Source organism: Leucopleurus acutus, assembly GCF_964270905.1.
Source record: "Leucopleurus acutus genome assembly, chromosome: 2".
Taxonomy (NCBI): domain Eukaryota; kingdom Metazoa; phylum Chordata; class Mammalia; order Artiodactyla; family Delphinidae; genus Leucopleurus; species Leucopleurus acutus.
In genome coordinates, this window is record NC_139143.1 from 15160455 (window position 1) to 15177146 (window position 16692).

Sequence of the window (16692 nt, forward strand, 5' to 3'; positions counted from 1 at the left end):
TCTAGTGGCTGGTACCGTTCCTGGTCTGCAGTGAACAGTGAACAACGCAGTGAACAAAGAATGAATGAATGATTCGTCACATACACATTTTTTTTTCTAGGAAATAGTATTAAGACCCTTATAATAAAAAACATTGATTTTCATCTATTCTGTTTTCATTCTTATCCCCTGCTTATAGTTTCTGGGTGTTTTAGGTTTATTTCTCTCAGAGGTAACTGAACCATCTTACCCTTGTTACATTGATCCTTTGATGTGTATGGAATCATAAATGATAATGACCTTAAAGGTAGAAATGAAATCCCAGAGTTCACTAAGATACAGTGTTGTTTAAAACTCTCATCTTAAACTATGTTAATGTCCCTAGTGACGTAAGCAATGGTCACACGTAGAAATAATCTTCCTCTAGTTTCCCTGTGAAAGCATTTCCCTGGAGTAACATTTAAGGGCTATCTCCCCACTCATGGTGACCCAAAGGAGGAAAGATTTAACCGACTGTGAATTTGGGGGGAAAAAAAAGCAAAGCATCCTTTTCTAATCTGTCTTCCTGCAGGAGAAAATGTATATTTTCCAATCTGGCTTCTATTAATAATGACGATGATTTTTATTTTTCATTTCCATCTTATAGATGGAATCCTTATGTCTAGCTCCCCTTTAGTTTCAAACTCAAGTAGGAAAAAATAATATGATTTACTGACCACCCCTTAAAACTTCAATACTATCAAAAGTGTGTTATTTCCTACAATAGCTGTTCTCTTCACCCCTATAACACATAAAATACCTATTGGCAGCCCTAATCGTGACTGCAGGGGAGATAGTATTAGGTGCTGATTATGTACAATCCCCACTGTGCTAACTTACACCTTTCTCTTCTACTCTTGAAAACTAATTAGGATGCAAAATGAGTGAAATGTTACCTAGGGGAACCACTGACTATACCTTAACTTCCTTTTAAAAAGTTATTTATAAACTTTAAAATTATTCCATCATTATTAGCAGGTATTACTAAGAACAAATAATTTGCAAGATCTAAAAATGAAAATACCGGTGTGTTATGATCCTAGGTTGGAAACTACTGCCCTGGAGAATCCCTTAGTGCATCAGGCCAGCTAGGAAAAGTTTTATTCTAACGAGGAATTCTATAATGGTCTCAACCAAATGGTCAAACTTGCTTGGAAGACACACTATTAATTTTCTTTGAAAAGTTCAGTGATTCTCAACCTATAATTCCGAATGCCTTTATTTAACCCAAAGATTTGTGTTCATATGACTGGATATAAGTACCGTTTCCTCTTCATATTACACATGCTATCCACACACTGGAAATAGAGTAATAAACATGAGGGTATTATTAGAATGATACAAAATTCTGACAGCATTAACCAATTGTTCTTACTGTTCAAATGCCATCATGCAGATAATTTGCATATCATTAATTACAGTGATTGTCAAGAAATGCCAGAAGTGGCATTTTTTAATGAAAAATAAGGATTTAAGAAATAATACCTGTTTAATAGGATTATATAAATTTCTGATTAGTGAACGAGCACACATTTATTGTGTAAGAAACTGTTATTTGGATTCTATATTAGTGCAATCACGAAAAAGAGCCAGATTGTTGTACTCACATGTAATGTTCTATAAAATAGATCACTATATGTTACTATGTAAAACATGCCTCTGGGTTGAAGGGTATAATTGAGGTTTAATTTTACTATTGAATTAACCTATATGGAAAATAGAGTGACCCTAATATACAACTTAAGAAATAATTCAACCAGTAATAGTGTCATCTTCAAAATCACTTTCAATATTTTAATAACTCTCTCTTCTTCTATGACAAAAACTTAAGTTTCAGGACACCTGGATCATGCTGACATTTGGAAGAAAATAAACATTCTAGTAGCAGGTTTTTAGGATGCTTTGCCAACGTGGCAGATGTAGACAGATGTTCCTTTCCCTTTGCAATCTGCATTATAAAGTTCAGAGCTTCCATTAACTTCAAAGAAGACTAGAGGCACTGAAGAGACATTTAGAGTTAACACAAAGTACTGAATGTAAGAACATAAGTCATACAGAACTGGGTGCAAAATGTAACCTACTATAGTATACACAAAATAAAACTGTATGCTATGCAAAAGTTGTAACGCCAATCAATATGTCAAAACAAGGCACCTTCCTAATCATTTTCAGAAAGATTATGGAACTTCAGTGTTTTTACATAGCTTTATATACTTTTCTAATTAATTAATCATGTTAAACTAGAATTTGGAAAACTGGGTCTTAAACAAAGAGAACAACATGGAAACCTGAATTGGAATCACTGTTTCAATGTTTCTTAAACTAGTTTCTTAAACTAGTTTCTTAAACTAGCTTGTAGCTAAACATGACCAAAGCAAACATCAGAGAACACAAGGCTGGAAGAAAATTTCCAAGTTTTCCTTCTGTCTTTAGGGAAAAAGCATCTGAGTAAACATCTGAGTAAATCTTTTCAAAGATAATGGGTCTAAATAGTTTGATTTCTACAAGCTCCTTCAAAATCTTCATAATAGTTTCAGGTGCAAAGATGGTCTTCATGGTTTGTTCACATCCTTCTCTCAATTTAGTTCCATGTTGCTGGGTTTTACCTCTGTGGAAATGGCAATGTATGCATATAATTATACTATTTGCTTGAATGTTAGGACTCTGATTTCCCTTTTTGAAAAGTCCATTTTTCAACCTGAGAATTTAAAATGTGAACCCCTTATAATAGAAATATTTGATAAATTTTCTATAATCCTTATACCCAGAAAAATGATAGACCAGTTTGTTGTAAGTCTTCCAGTATTTTTATATATTTTAAATTAAAATATAATTCATAGATTATTTTAATATCTTTTAGTTACCTTAAACAGTATTTCATGGACATTTCCCATTCATTAATAACTAAACTAAGAGAGCTCTTTATAGGTGACCATATTCTACAATTTACTTAATAATGCACCAGATTCTATTATGTCATGTACCATGATTTACTGAAAGTTTTTTGAATGTCTGACTTTTTCCAATATCTTGCAATTACAAATAGTGCAAGTTTGGACATATTTTGTGATCTGGTGTCCCTTTATGACTATGCATTTGAGATACATTTTCTAAAGTAGGTTTGCTGAGTCAAATGGTTTGCAAAAGGTTTCTCACATATTTTAGCAAGTTATCCCATGCGAAAAGTCATACCAATGAACCCTCACAGATAGCCCAGCAGTTTATGTAAGTTCTAGCTTCTCCATATCCTCATTAATCCTGGAAAGGGTAATTTGTTTCCATTTTTGAGGCTTTGATAAGCATTCACGTCTTAACAAATAATAAGCATCTCATTTTCACTGCGTTTCTCTGATTACTACGGAGACTTGTAATTCTCTCTCTGCTGAAACACTCCATGCTAGACAACAACATGTCTCCTCAATGTCAAAGAACTTAACTAATGTATCAGTTTTCAGAATATTATATCTTTCCATCACCAAACCTTGAAACTCACTGTATGGGTATTGATCTTCAATCGTGTAGATTTCAAAACCATCCCTGAATAAACTGTAAGTGAGCCAGTGGGCATTTGGAGAATCAGGTGGACTCCAGGAAACACTGATAGCAGAAGAATTTTGAACTTTTCCTCTGGGTGGAGGTTGCTGGGATGGAGCTAAATTACAATGGAGAGAGCATGTATCAGCAAAGGCAATCAATAAGGACACAAGTAAATTTAAGTAAGATATCCAGCAAAGAGGTCTTTCTGATTCAGGATTACTTTATCAAGAAGACATGTGGTTTACCAAGACATTAATAAACAAAGGGTATACATCATGAGTTCTCTAAAACAAAGCTTTTTATCTATAAACATAAAATATGTTTGTAGGTCAATGCAGCTGACATGAGTATGGTTGGGGGAAAAAAACCACAAAAGTTTACATAAGCACTTTTTTTTACTGAAGTATAGTTGACTTACAATATTATATGCGTTTCAGGTGTATAACATAGTGATTTGATACTTGTATAGATAATGCACCATACAGAGTTATTACAGCATTATTAACTCTATTCCCTGTGCTGTACACTACATCCCTGGGACTTATTTATTCTGTAACTGGAAGTTTGTACTTCTTAATCCCCTTCACCTATTTCACCCATTCCCCACCTCCCCTCTGGCAACCATTGGTTTGTTTTCTGTATCCATGAGTTTGTTTCTGTTTTGTTCTATTTGTTCATTTTTTTTAGATTCCACATATAAATGAAAACATACAGTATTTCTCTAACTCTCCACCTCTTTCTTTGAATTTTTCAGAGAAACTATCCAAGGATGCATAATATTTATTTTCTACTTAATTAAATTAAAAGTTGATACACATAAATTGTGTTGAAACTTGAAATAAGTCGTGTCATTTTTGGATTTTTTAAAAGGAAGTTTTCCATTCCATTAAGCACAATGTTTCATCTTGCTTCACAGAGCACAGTGTAAAAGAAAGAATAATAGCTGATGATACAAATAGCTGTGGATGCTAAGGATGTTAAATAGTCTAAATATTAGCAAGAAACAAATTAAATGTATTACATGAACACCAAGCACCTGTTAGAGTTGCTATGATTGTTTATAACACCTGTTAAAAATGCTGTGATTGTAACATAGAAAACAAACGTATGGTTACCAAAGGGGAAATCAGTGGGGGGGGGAGGGGGGAGAAGGGTTAAATTAGGGGTTTGGGATTAAAAGATACACACTACTATACATAAAATAGATAAACAACAAGACCTACTGTTTAGCACCGGGAATTATATTCAATATCTTGTAATAATCTCTAATGGAAAAAAATCTGAAAAAGAATATATATAAATATATGTATATAACTGAAGCACTTTGCTGTACACCTGATACTAACAAAACCCTGTAAATCAACTATACTTCAATTTAAAAAGTGCTGCGATTCAGATGTAGAGAACAAACATATGGACACCAAGGGGGGAAAGCAGGGCGGGGAGGGGGTGAATTGGGAGATTAGGATTGACATACATATACTAATATATACAAAATAGGTAACTAATAAGAACCTGCTGTATAGCACAAAAAAATATAATAAAATAAAAAATGCTGTGATTGTTAGAGATAATATGTTTTCTTCCATCAGGCACATAAGAGCATTCACCTCACTATTTTAGTGATATTTTTATAGTATAAATATATACTATGAACACATTGTTTCTTATCACTATATTTTTCATAGTCTCCCTATTTTGGAGAATCAGTCTACATTTTTTTCCCCAGAAGATGTAAAGGTAAAGGAGAAAAACAATGTCTAACTATATTTTAAGGGCAATCAACCACCAGTTTATTTACCCGCCTCTGGTTTAAGATGCATAACCCTTCATCCATTTAGAGAAGCATACTGTAATCGGACTTTCTCATTGACTAAAATGACAAAGGCACAGTTTGCTGTGTTAACTTATTTTGTAAACCATTAATCTTTCTGTTGAGAAAAAATTTTAAATCATGAATCGATCATGCATCGATCAAGTATCAATATTATTATATGAAATATCTGCAGTCACTAGGTGATAGTCAATGTTTCAGAAGAAAAGAAAATGCACACTCAAGTGATTTAACAAAGAGCTTAATAAAGAAACTCTTTTCAAAAGGGTGGGCAGGATGTAAAGGAATCAAAAGACATGGAGCAGTACTCTGGGGTATGGTAATAGCAGAGCTCTTTCACTACTTCTGTCACGGGTCAAGACCAATCCCAGGCTCAATGATTCACTAGAAATTCATTCACTCATCATATAGTCCTACTCATGGGTAAGGTTTATTACCGCAAAAGGATACAGAGTACAATCAAAAAAGGGAAAAGGTACATGGGTAAAGTCTGGGGGAAACCAGGCACAAGCCTCAAGTTACAGAGGATGGGCTTAATTTCCCTAGCAACATATAAAAACACACGTGAAATGTTGCCAACCAGAGAAGTTCATTAGAAACTCAGTGCCCAGCGTCTATACTGGGGACTGTTCATGTAGACAGTCTCTGCCTGGCACACAGCAAAATTCCAAACTCCTAGAAAGAAAGCAGGTGTTAAGCATTGTATGGTCAGGCCACTCAAGAGGGCTGTCCTCTTGCTCTCTGTACATCCTCTGTTCAACCAGTGCCTGCTTCACCTACATCCTACTCAGAGGACTGACCTTCCTACATACTTGCCCCGGGTCCCAGCTAATGACTGTTCTTATCAGAGGCAGTGAAGGGCGTGGTCCACTGCTGGTTTCTTTGGTAACCGAAGAGCCAGCCAGAAGTAATTCCCCCTATAACTGGTAATCCCTCCCACCCCGCAGTGAAGCCTACAGCCATGTCCTGCCTGCTCTCCCCTGCATATGGTGGGGTGTCACTCCAGGACCTTGCTTCAGACATGTAAGCTTCCCCATCCATTAAATCATTCATGTCTCTGTCACTGACTCCAGACTCCTTCTTTGGTCTCAAAACTGGGGAAATGGAGGCCAGTATTTCCTATGGGTTGCAGCCCAACAAGCATAAACCATGTAATCTGTACAAAATTTAAGGGACAGTGAGCCCTTCTTAAAAATTCTGAGGATGGTGGGAGCCATCACACAGTCTAAATCCCAGATGCCAGCCAAAGGCCAACTTTGCAAGCAGGTCTTTCTAAAGACAAGCATTCAGGCCTGCTATGTTAAGTTTTTCTCACACATTATCCCTAGCTTGAAGGGGCACAGCACTCAGAGACAGAAAGGGATGTGTGAAGAGCATCATCTGACCACTCATTGAAGGACAGAGCCAACTCAAGGCCAGTCTTACACTGAGACAGGGAGCTGGGGATTAAATGTTCTGGCTTCCCTTTCTGCCAGCCCTCCTCCAGATGACTAGAAGGTTCCTACTTGTAGCTGAAGCCAACCGAGAGTCAGGGGGCAAGAGAGCCTGCTGACACAGAACATACAGAATCTTGGGGAACAGAGCAGAGTGAGAAGTATGGAGTAGTAACGTGAAGTTATCCTAACACACCAGGCAAAGGCTTTCAACTAAGAGCTATTACTAATTCATCAGTACTCATGAATGATCTACTCCATTTGAAAGACATGAGATAATCCAACAGCAGCATTTTAAGAAAGTATATCAAGAGCACTGAATTTGAAATACATAAAATTCCGTATCTTATGCATAGGCTTCCTAAAGACAATGTCTCTAAACCTATGGTAGATAATATTAATGTCACATTTTTCAAGAAAAATATTCAACCTAGATACATTCTCACTCTTCCCCTTTATCTTTTTTTTTGGAGGGGATTTTCATCACTATGTTAAAATTCTAACTGTCCATATGCCTATTTAGATATAGGATAGTGAGTAATAACAATCTCAGAATGACACATGAAGAGAGAATTATTTCCAAAGAGCACCTTATATTTTTGAATTCAATGATTTGCCATATTTTGCTATGGTCACTTTGGTTGGTTGAATACTGACAGTACATTTGATCTTTCAGTGGATTTTAATTTAGGGCTCTAAATCCTGTTATTCTTAGTGGAACTTCAAAGACTCATAAACTGTCTCATCTACAGCACTCTCAAAGAGCCTCATAATCCATGGCAATTTAATGTTTTTTAGTGAATATTAGTGATTACATCTAAAACTCCACACGCTCTCAGGAACACAATAGATTTCAGAGTTAGAGCAATCAAAACTGACCATTAAACTATTTTCTAAGACGGCAAAATACTTTTGGCATGACTGAAAGAGAGACAGATGTTTCAGTCCCATGTCAAAGGATGTAGAAAATGATTTGCATTACGTGAAAATTTCCTTGACAACAAACACAGTCATACACATATATACACACATAGGCTCTTTCAAATGTTTAAAGTTGATTACTTTTTATGACCATCTCTAACCACAATCTTGTCTGACTTCACAGTGTGAATGAATAGTGCTTGTTTGACATTTAATGAGAATTTTCAAAGACCTGAAGGTTTCGATAGTTCAGTACCACTCTAAGAATAAATATTTTGAAATCCTGGGCATGAGATAACTTGAATCCACTTTTATGTGCTGAAAGTAGGATTCTGAGAAAATGATCATACACTCATTAATCAAAATTGCCAAGAATGGTCTTTGTATAAGGCTCTCTTTTAAGGAAGGAAAGTATAATATTGTGACTACATCCATCAGTTTGGGATTACATCCCAGCTTGGGAACTTTGGTAATTGTAAGATTGCAGTCAAATTTCAGTTGGATGCTCTGACCCTTTTCTTATTTATAGTAAGAAGATGATAATGTCTACCTCTGCAAGCCAAAGCAACTATTATAAGTGTGTTCTAAAAATTAAAGAAAAATATGATAATTTTGTTTCAACGGAAAGGGAATTTCAACAGAGAAAGAGAATGTATAAAAACACCAAAACCAGAGTTGAACAGTATAATAACTAAAATGGAAACTTCTCTAGAGAGGGCTCAATGGCAGATTTGAAATGAAAGAAGAATCAGTAAACTTGTTATAAAGCAACAGATGGAACTTAAATATACAACAATATGATTTATCTAATCCAAAGAACAGAGAAAAAAATTTAACAAAAGTGAAAACAGCCTCAGAGATCTGTGAGTAAATGTCATATGTATAATGTGTCAACATACATGCAATGGGAAGCACAAAGGAGAGAAAAGACAGAGAAAGGAGAAAAAAATATTTGAAGAAATATTGGCTCAAACTGTCCAAATTCAATGTAAAACACTTATCTCCAATTCCAAAAAGCATAATGAATTCAAGTAGGATACACACAAAGTGATTCAGACCTAGACATAGTGTAGTCAAACTGGTGAAAGAAAAAGACAAATTCTTGAAAGCAGTAAGAGAAAAAACAACTCATAACACAGTTGAAGGGAAATACAATTAAAGGTTTACAGAAACAAAGGAGGCCAGAGGTAGTAGAATGACATATTTAAAGTCCCCAAAAGAAAAAAGAATAGTTGGTACCAAGAACTCTATATCTAGAAAAAATTACTCATCAAAAGTAAAAGTTAGGGGCTTCCTGGTGGCGCAGTGGTTGAGAGTCCGCCTGCCGATGCCGGGGACACGGGTTCGTGCCCCGGTCTGGGAGGATCCCACATGCCGTGGAGCGGCTGGGCCCGTGAGCCATGGCCGCTGGGCCTGCGCGTCCGGAGCCTGTGCTCCGCAACAGGAGAGGCCACAGCACTGAGAGGCCCGCGTACCGCAAAAAAAAAAAAAAAAAAATTAAACATCTACCACTACTAAGAAATGTAGGCCAGGTTTCCAGTGACAAGACCATCCACTTTTGCCTGAGATGTAATTCCTAGACTGTGTCTCAGGTGCGAGAACAGGTAGCAAAAAATGGAGCAGAAGCCAATATTTTCATACAGCATTAGTGGCAGAACCAATCAAAAAATCTCTAAGATTCCATATGTGGTATGTAAAGCTGTCACAATTCTATTATAAACGATGATTTACAACTGACATCCAAAGAAATATGCTGGAATTTCTGTTGCACACAAATCAATCAACTATATAGCTAATCAGTGAACAACAAATATTAATTAAATGTTCAATGAATCCAGATTGGTGTTTAGACTGTATTTATACACAAAGGCAATTGTGATAGTCCTTTCCCAAGAGTAGCGTAAGTACCTACAATTTTACTTTTCCTAAAATCCAGAGAGACCAGTGAAACACGGGATACTGAAGATAAAACACACAGGTACAAAAGCTGAATATGTCTTGTTAATCATTAGCTACATCTTGCTTTCCACTACTTCCAAAACTAGTACAGTTGCTGTGGACCCAATATTTTATTACTTCTCTTTCTTCCTTAAATATAGATAGCACTGCTCCAGGCATGCTTATTTATGATGATGTGTCCAGACTTGTGGCATTTCCTAACATTGTTAGGAATTGACAATCTCAGGACACCTCAAGGAGGAAACATATTGTACAATATATTATAGAGGGCTCCTTACCACATGTTCTTAGCAGGCATTTCTTGGGAATTCTGGAAAAGGTAAGGATAGATGATCTTGAGGTAGATACAAAGAAATCATCAATATGCTACGAAATTGTAGGGCTGCAGGTGACCTTGAGAAGTCAGTTCAAGGCCCTCGAGAATAGTGTTGAGAAGTCAAAAGACACTATGATGTAACCTTTGGCTTCCAAGAGTTAAAAATGTGAGAGATGTTGAAAAAACTAATGCAACTTAAAGTAGAAAGACAGGAATATCAAATACAGGAGTAATATGTGGTGGTAAATAATGATAATAACTGCTACAATATCAATAAACAACTAATAGTAGCATAGTGTCCATATAATGGTGGGGGCGGGGTGGAAGGACATAAATCCCACAATAATCTTCCATTTGCTATAGAAATTACCTGGAAATGTTCTTATGTGGTGAGGTGACCACTCATTTTGGTTGAACCAATGTTGTCCTAAATTTTACACTGAAAAGTCCCACATTCTGGCAAAACCCTTAGTCTGGGGTAAACCAGGACTTTGGTCACCTTGTTAGTGATACCACTGCAACAAACGATTGTAAATTTCCCACTACTAAGATCATCGTATAACCACGTTCAATGATCCAATCAAGGGAAAGAACCCAAATTTCATTTAGTGTAATTTTTTTTTCCATTTCTCACTTAAATTCTCCACATTGTACCTAAGCCTTTCTGATGAGTTCTCGGTGGAGAGAGAAATTAAGGAGACAGTGCCCTGCGTGACGTTGCCTCCTATACCAGTATTGGGCCAGAGGTCACTTACTTTTGCTGCAGCCCAATGGATTGTTGATATCCAAATGGCTTGCACTGGGAACACAAGTATCACACTTTGAGCCAGTGACAAATCGTTTACAGAAACACTGGCCAGTGACTGAGTGACAGGTTTCATTCAAGGCTCCTGAGAGATGACAACTGCATGGCTGACATCTGAAAAGACAAATAAACCATCAAAGAGAATAACGTTTCGATTAGTAATTCACAGTATAAGTTACATCTATAACCCTGTGGAATAAAATAGTCTGTTTTAGCCAGTGTATTGAAAAGGATTCCTGAGCTGAAAAACACAAAATACAACAAAACAGAAAAAACACCTTTATCAAAATGCCACTCACGATAAAATCTCTATGAAGCCATCTCTTTGTACACTAATTAATGCCAAGAAAGTGTTATATTGCTTTCTTCTATGCCGTGATACATCTTATGGTTTATTTTCCATACTAGTTGCTCAATTAAGGACACTGTAAACTTTCCATCCTCACAAAAGCAGTTCTCCTGACAGCTAAAAATTAAGATGAGATACCCATAAAATGATCTCTTCAAGTACCTTTTAAGTTGTGAAATACAAAACTGGGTATGATAATTATTGCTTCCCCTAAAAATCTTGTAATCCTATAGTTTTATAGAGAGTAAAAATTATATAGTTTTCTAAAGACTACATTTTGCTAAGGAAACGGTTTGAGGAAGATACGTTCAAATACTGTTGATGCTTCAATATATGTTATGTGTCACTTTTTATTTTATGCACTAAACGTATTCACCCCAAATAATTAAAGAATAGAGCATTATTCTGATCTGTGAAAAGATACTATTGATATAAATATAATGAAAGAACTTCATTTCGACTTAGATTTCCTGGACCCAACGTTGATTGTAAAAATCACTGTTTTGGCATTTTGCCATGGTAGAAACGAAAACCTGTTTTCTCAGAGTGAATTATTCAAACACTCACTCCATGTCAATGTCACAGATTAGGATAAGCAATTTGGGCACCATGAAGCCTCAGAGAGGCAAAGCAGCACACGTAAGAAGACTACCACCTTTAAACAGAGACCTTCCATAGGGTACATTTAAAACAAAAGTATGGCTTCCCCTATATTTTCTAATAAAGATGCTGGACGGATAGAGTTACTTCATCTCACTGCGACTTTTATGGTGTGATCTCCTGGGTAATCATTCAAGACCCTTTAAAAAGCCGATAAAAGCTAAGGCTACTAAATAAGCTGCAAATTTGTTTTATGGACTAATATCACCTTGGGAATAAATAAAGTACAGTTTGTCCTGAAACCCACTGTACTGTAGTTTGCCCTTTTTATGTCATGATAAAAGGACATGTTTCCCTCCAAACAACTATACTGTATCCCTTATGTATAGACACTGCAGCAGAACTCCATCTCAAATAGATATTTTGTTTAGGTGTTTAAGGATTAGATCTGAAGAAAATTATGCATGGAAATTAAAATGGAATTACAGAAACAACAAAATATTTAATTTGCTCCTAACTTCATTATATGCTATTACTTAGAGTATATTGTTTGTCGGCTTTTAATGTAATATTGGTAAGCAGAAGCAATAAGAGACAAGCTTCTCTCAATGCATATATATATATCACCGCACCACTCATGAATAAGTGTGTGTCAAGTATTTCAGCTTTTATTACCATTCACTCAGGAGACAATCACATTTCTTTTACATACAGTACGTTTAGAGTAATAGTTTCCAGTGTATAACATAATTCCTTTCTTTGATGGAGATCTATTTTCTTCACGTTAACTGTTACATGCTTAACTCCAAGTCAGCTCTGTCAATATACATGGGATATTAAGTTCCAAATCCAAACGGAATAAACCAGTTCTTAGGAAAGCATGCAGTGTTTTGAGTAACTAAATGTGACTCTTCCTGATTCCATAGTCTTTTTATCCCAGCCATTGTTATAGGCAACTTCTCTGACTTCTTATAATGGCTTGACGTTAGTAAGAGAGATTTTTACCTGGATGAAGTTCATAGGAGACTTTTCTGAATATTATAGTTTGTTTCTAGCCTAAAGGACGCTGGGGATAATTTTGTAATTAAGGTTTAAGTAAAATGATTCCTGTAAATTTCTCAGCCATTCAAATATAATTTTAAACATTTCCAAGACTCTTTAGCAGATAAGCTACAAGTTTGATGTCATTTTATAAGTTATCCTTCCTCAAGAGCATCTCCTAAATGAAATACATTTCACATTTATTAAAACAAAATTATACATAATGAAGGAAAAGACATTTTAAGCTTAGAAAGAGAAACACCAAACTAAGATGAATTGTGATATTGATTTTGTGAGGATAAATGGTTTTTGTAATATTATATAAAGAAACCTTTATTACACTGATTCTCCTGGTACAGCTAAGGCTTCTCCCGCAATCTGTTTAAAATCTTCATTTTTCATCCTTATGGGAAAACCTCACTTGCTAAATGGATTTCATAAAGAGTAATCTGTCAAGATTTATATAGATAAACAATTTGTGATGTTTATTGACCAGTTCATTATGGTTACCATTACAGTTCTGTTTGGGCCCTTACATAACTTAGTGTTTACTGGATAGAATGGGAAAGAAGGTAATTAGCTTCTGTCTCTTAAATCACAAATCTCATATATTTTCCTTTCCGGAGAGCTTCTTCCAGTTGTGCAAACAGTAAGAGAAAGAGTTATCCTACTTATTACTATTGCGGAAACATCAGTATGAATGAAGGGAATGAGTTTCAATAGGGCATCTCATTGTCAGAAACTTCATCACGTGAGGAAGAGCTACCACAATAGGAGGCCCACGGATATGGTCCAGGATATAGGCGACTTTACTGACATTTCTCTTTGGACACCTCTCTTCTGTCTGGAGCCTCAACTCATAGGTAACATCAAATTGAGTTAAAGATATTGACCGACATAGATAACATTCACTGAGGGCTAATTATGTCCCAGGACTGGACTAGGCACCGAGCACATAAAGATGAACAAGATAGAATTGTCCCTGTCTTCAAGGAGCCCTCAGTCTAGTGAGAAATGAAAAAATGGAGAGAGAATTAATAAAGATGTGTACAGACTCTTTGGGAACACAGAAAAGGACCAACTGCCTACTCCGGTGGAAAAGGATAGGGGCAGGGAAAGGAGTAGTAAGAAGGAATCCTGGAAGAGGATGTTTGGACTGCATATTAAAAGATGAATAGGAGGGCTTCCCTGGTGGCGCAGTGGTTGAGAGTCCGCCTGCCGATGCAGGGGACGCGGGTTCGTGCCCCGGTCCGGGAGGATCCCACATGCCGCGGAGCGGCTGGGCCCGTGAGCCATGGCTGCTGAGCCTGCGTGTCCAGAGCCTGTGCTCCACAACGGGAGAGGCCACAACAGTGAGAGGCCCGCGTACCAAAAAAAAAAAAAAAAAAAAGATGAATAGGAATAAGACAAGCCAACCAGGGAGGGGAGAAAAGAGACAGATAAGACACAGCAGGAGAGGGTGTGAAATTTTAAGCAATTCAAAAACTTTGGATATAAATTCCAAACAAGAAGGTGGTGACAGATAAAGGTGGACAGGTAAGCAGAGGTAAGATAATGTTAGATTAGGTGCAGTGGTGACAGTGGGAAGGAGCAGGATAGATTTAAGAAATGTTTAGTGTGTGAAATCAGTAGGATGGGGTGGACAAATTGAAAAGAGACGTGAAGAAGGAAATAAGGGCGTGGGGTCACTCCCGGTTTTCTAATTTGCTGATGGGTGGACGACAGGGTCATCATTTAACATAAAGAACGAAGAAGGAAGAGACCTCCAATTGCTGAAGGACTTTAGTCAAGGATTATTAATAATCATTAAGAATAGAAGAGAAAGAGGCTTCAAGGCAAATTGGAGAAATTAGACGAAGAGTTTTCTTCCATCAGTCCCTAGCACAAAGACCAGCAACCAGTAAGTGTTTGATAAATATTGTTGAATAAATGAATGAATAAAGCACTAGAAAAGCTTTAGACTTAGGGCACCACAGATAAATCTAAACGTGACACATAGCTTTAATAACAATTTAACTCTTTTGAGCCCTTTCTGATTGGCATAGCTGTCCCCCTGGCTAACCTCTCCCCAAGGAAGGGGCCACTCTTTAAGGGCTGGCCTTCTATTCTGACTCCCTAAGGCCAGAAGAGTTCTTGGTTCAGTCCTTCTGTGCAGGATCCCATGAGTGCCCTCCAGAGGAGTCTGGTTTTCCCCTGGTTAAGATTCTATTCATCTCTTCAGTGGACGTGTGGTCTCACTGAGCTTCCCAGTTTCCCTTTCTTCACAGCCAACTAGTAGCACCAGATTCTCTTAGAACCGACGTCCAGAATTATAAGAGAGGGATTTGGGGTTTGGAGATCCTCTGTGTGTGAGCTGAAAGCCGTATCACATGGCTTAATGGAGAGGAAGTGAGTGGTGCTGTCTCATCAAGGAGGGAGGAGTCTGCAGTGTTCAGCCCACCCGCCCTAGTGAAGCCTTCCTACAAGTAAAGGGACTCGTAAGAACTGGACCTGGGCAGTGACTCCCTTGCATCCAGACAACAGTGTCATCCGAGTCCAGGGTGGGGACATTCCTGTCATCTGAAGAAGACCTTGCTAAGCACAGTCCTGTATTTGGGCCTCTGCCACTTTCTCCTTTGTTGGCACTCCACCTAATCACAGGGAATGTAGGCCACATCCAACATGCTAGTCACAAAGACCAGACATTTAAAAGGAAAAGAAATCCCAGAAGACTCACTATATTAACAATAACACACGTTTATGTCTAGAAGCGCTAGGGTTCCTTTCCTTAACCTCCTCATTATATGAACATGATAACTCTGAGGTCCGAAAGCAGAGTCAGATTCTTCAAGTGCTCTCAGGGAGAAGCAAGTACACTAATTCTGCGACCCCAGAGGTAGAAGTAAGATCGGTCAAGAAAGTCACAGGAATGAAATTTTTGCTTAATATGAAGAATAAGATTAGAGTTGTTTGAAATAAAGATGAGTTGTTTCAGAGACAATAAGCTCTTTTCAGTCCCATGTTTTCAGCAGAAGCTGAACGATCAGTTATCCTTAAAGGTGATTTATGTAGAAAAATGTATAGGGTACAGTTTAACCAAAGTTACTTTTAAGCTCCTCTCCCAATCTATAGAGTTATGATTCTACAGTGCTTGGTGGGATTAAGTAACTTGCTCAGGGGTCACTGACTCTTGGTTACAGACTCAGCAATCTTTATCTAAAAGGACCAGACTACTAAATATTTTAGGCTTTGTGGCCAGATGCCCTCTGGGGCAACTCAACTCTGCTGTAGTTGTGTGCAAGCAGCTGTAGACAGTATGTGAAGATTGAGTATTACTGCGCTCCAATAAAATTTGATTTCCATAAATAGGTGGCAGGCCAGGTCTGGTCCACAGGCCACAGTTTGCTGAACCCTGGTGTAGTAGGTTGAATTATTACCCCCCAACAATGTCAAAGTTCCAATCTCCAGAACTTGTGCTACCTTACTTGGCAAAGGAACTTTCAAGATTTGAGATAAAGAGATTACCCTGTATTATCTGAGTATCTAATGTAATCACAAGAGTCCTTATAGGAGACAGACAAGAAGGTGAGAGTCAGAGAGAGAAGATGTAAGAACATAAGCAGAGATCAGAGAAGACAGAAAACACTACTGTGCTGGCTTTGAAGGTGAAGAAAGGAGCCATGAGCTAAGGAATGGGGGTGGTGTCTGGAACTGGGGAAAGCAAGGAAGTGGGTCTTCTCCTGCTGTCCAAGATAAACATAGGCCTGCTGACACCTTGACTTTAGCCCAATGAAACTAACTTAGGACTTCTGGCTTCCATAACTATAAGATAATAAATTCACGTTGTTTTATGCTGCTAAGTTTGTAGTAAATAATTATCATAGCAGGAATAGGACACGA

The 16692-nt window shown here is 37.3% G+C and overlaps 1 protein-coding gene across 1 annotated transcript in view; it reads right to left on the bottom strand.

Annotated features, from left to right (window-relative positions):
- Positions 1 to 16692, bottom strand: part of USH2A (usherin) — a gene marked incomplete at both ends in the record, with an annotated part of 783425 nt that overhangs the window by 584387 nt on the left and 182346 nt on the right. Inside the window, 2 exons of the mRNA XM_082834448.1 lie at positions 3512 to 3670; positions 10774 to 10937. Coding sequence (XP_082690574.1) covers positions 3512 to 3670; positions 10774 to 10937 — 323 coding nt within the window. The remainder of the gene's footprint in view (positions 1 to 3511; positions 3671 to 10773; positions 10938 to 16692) is intronic.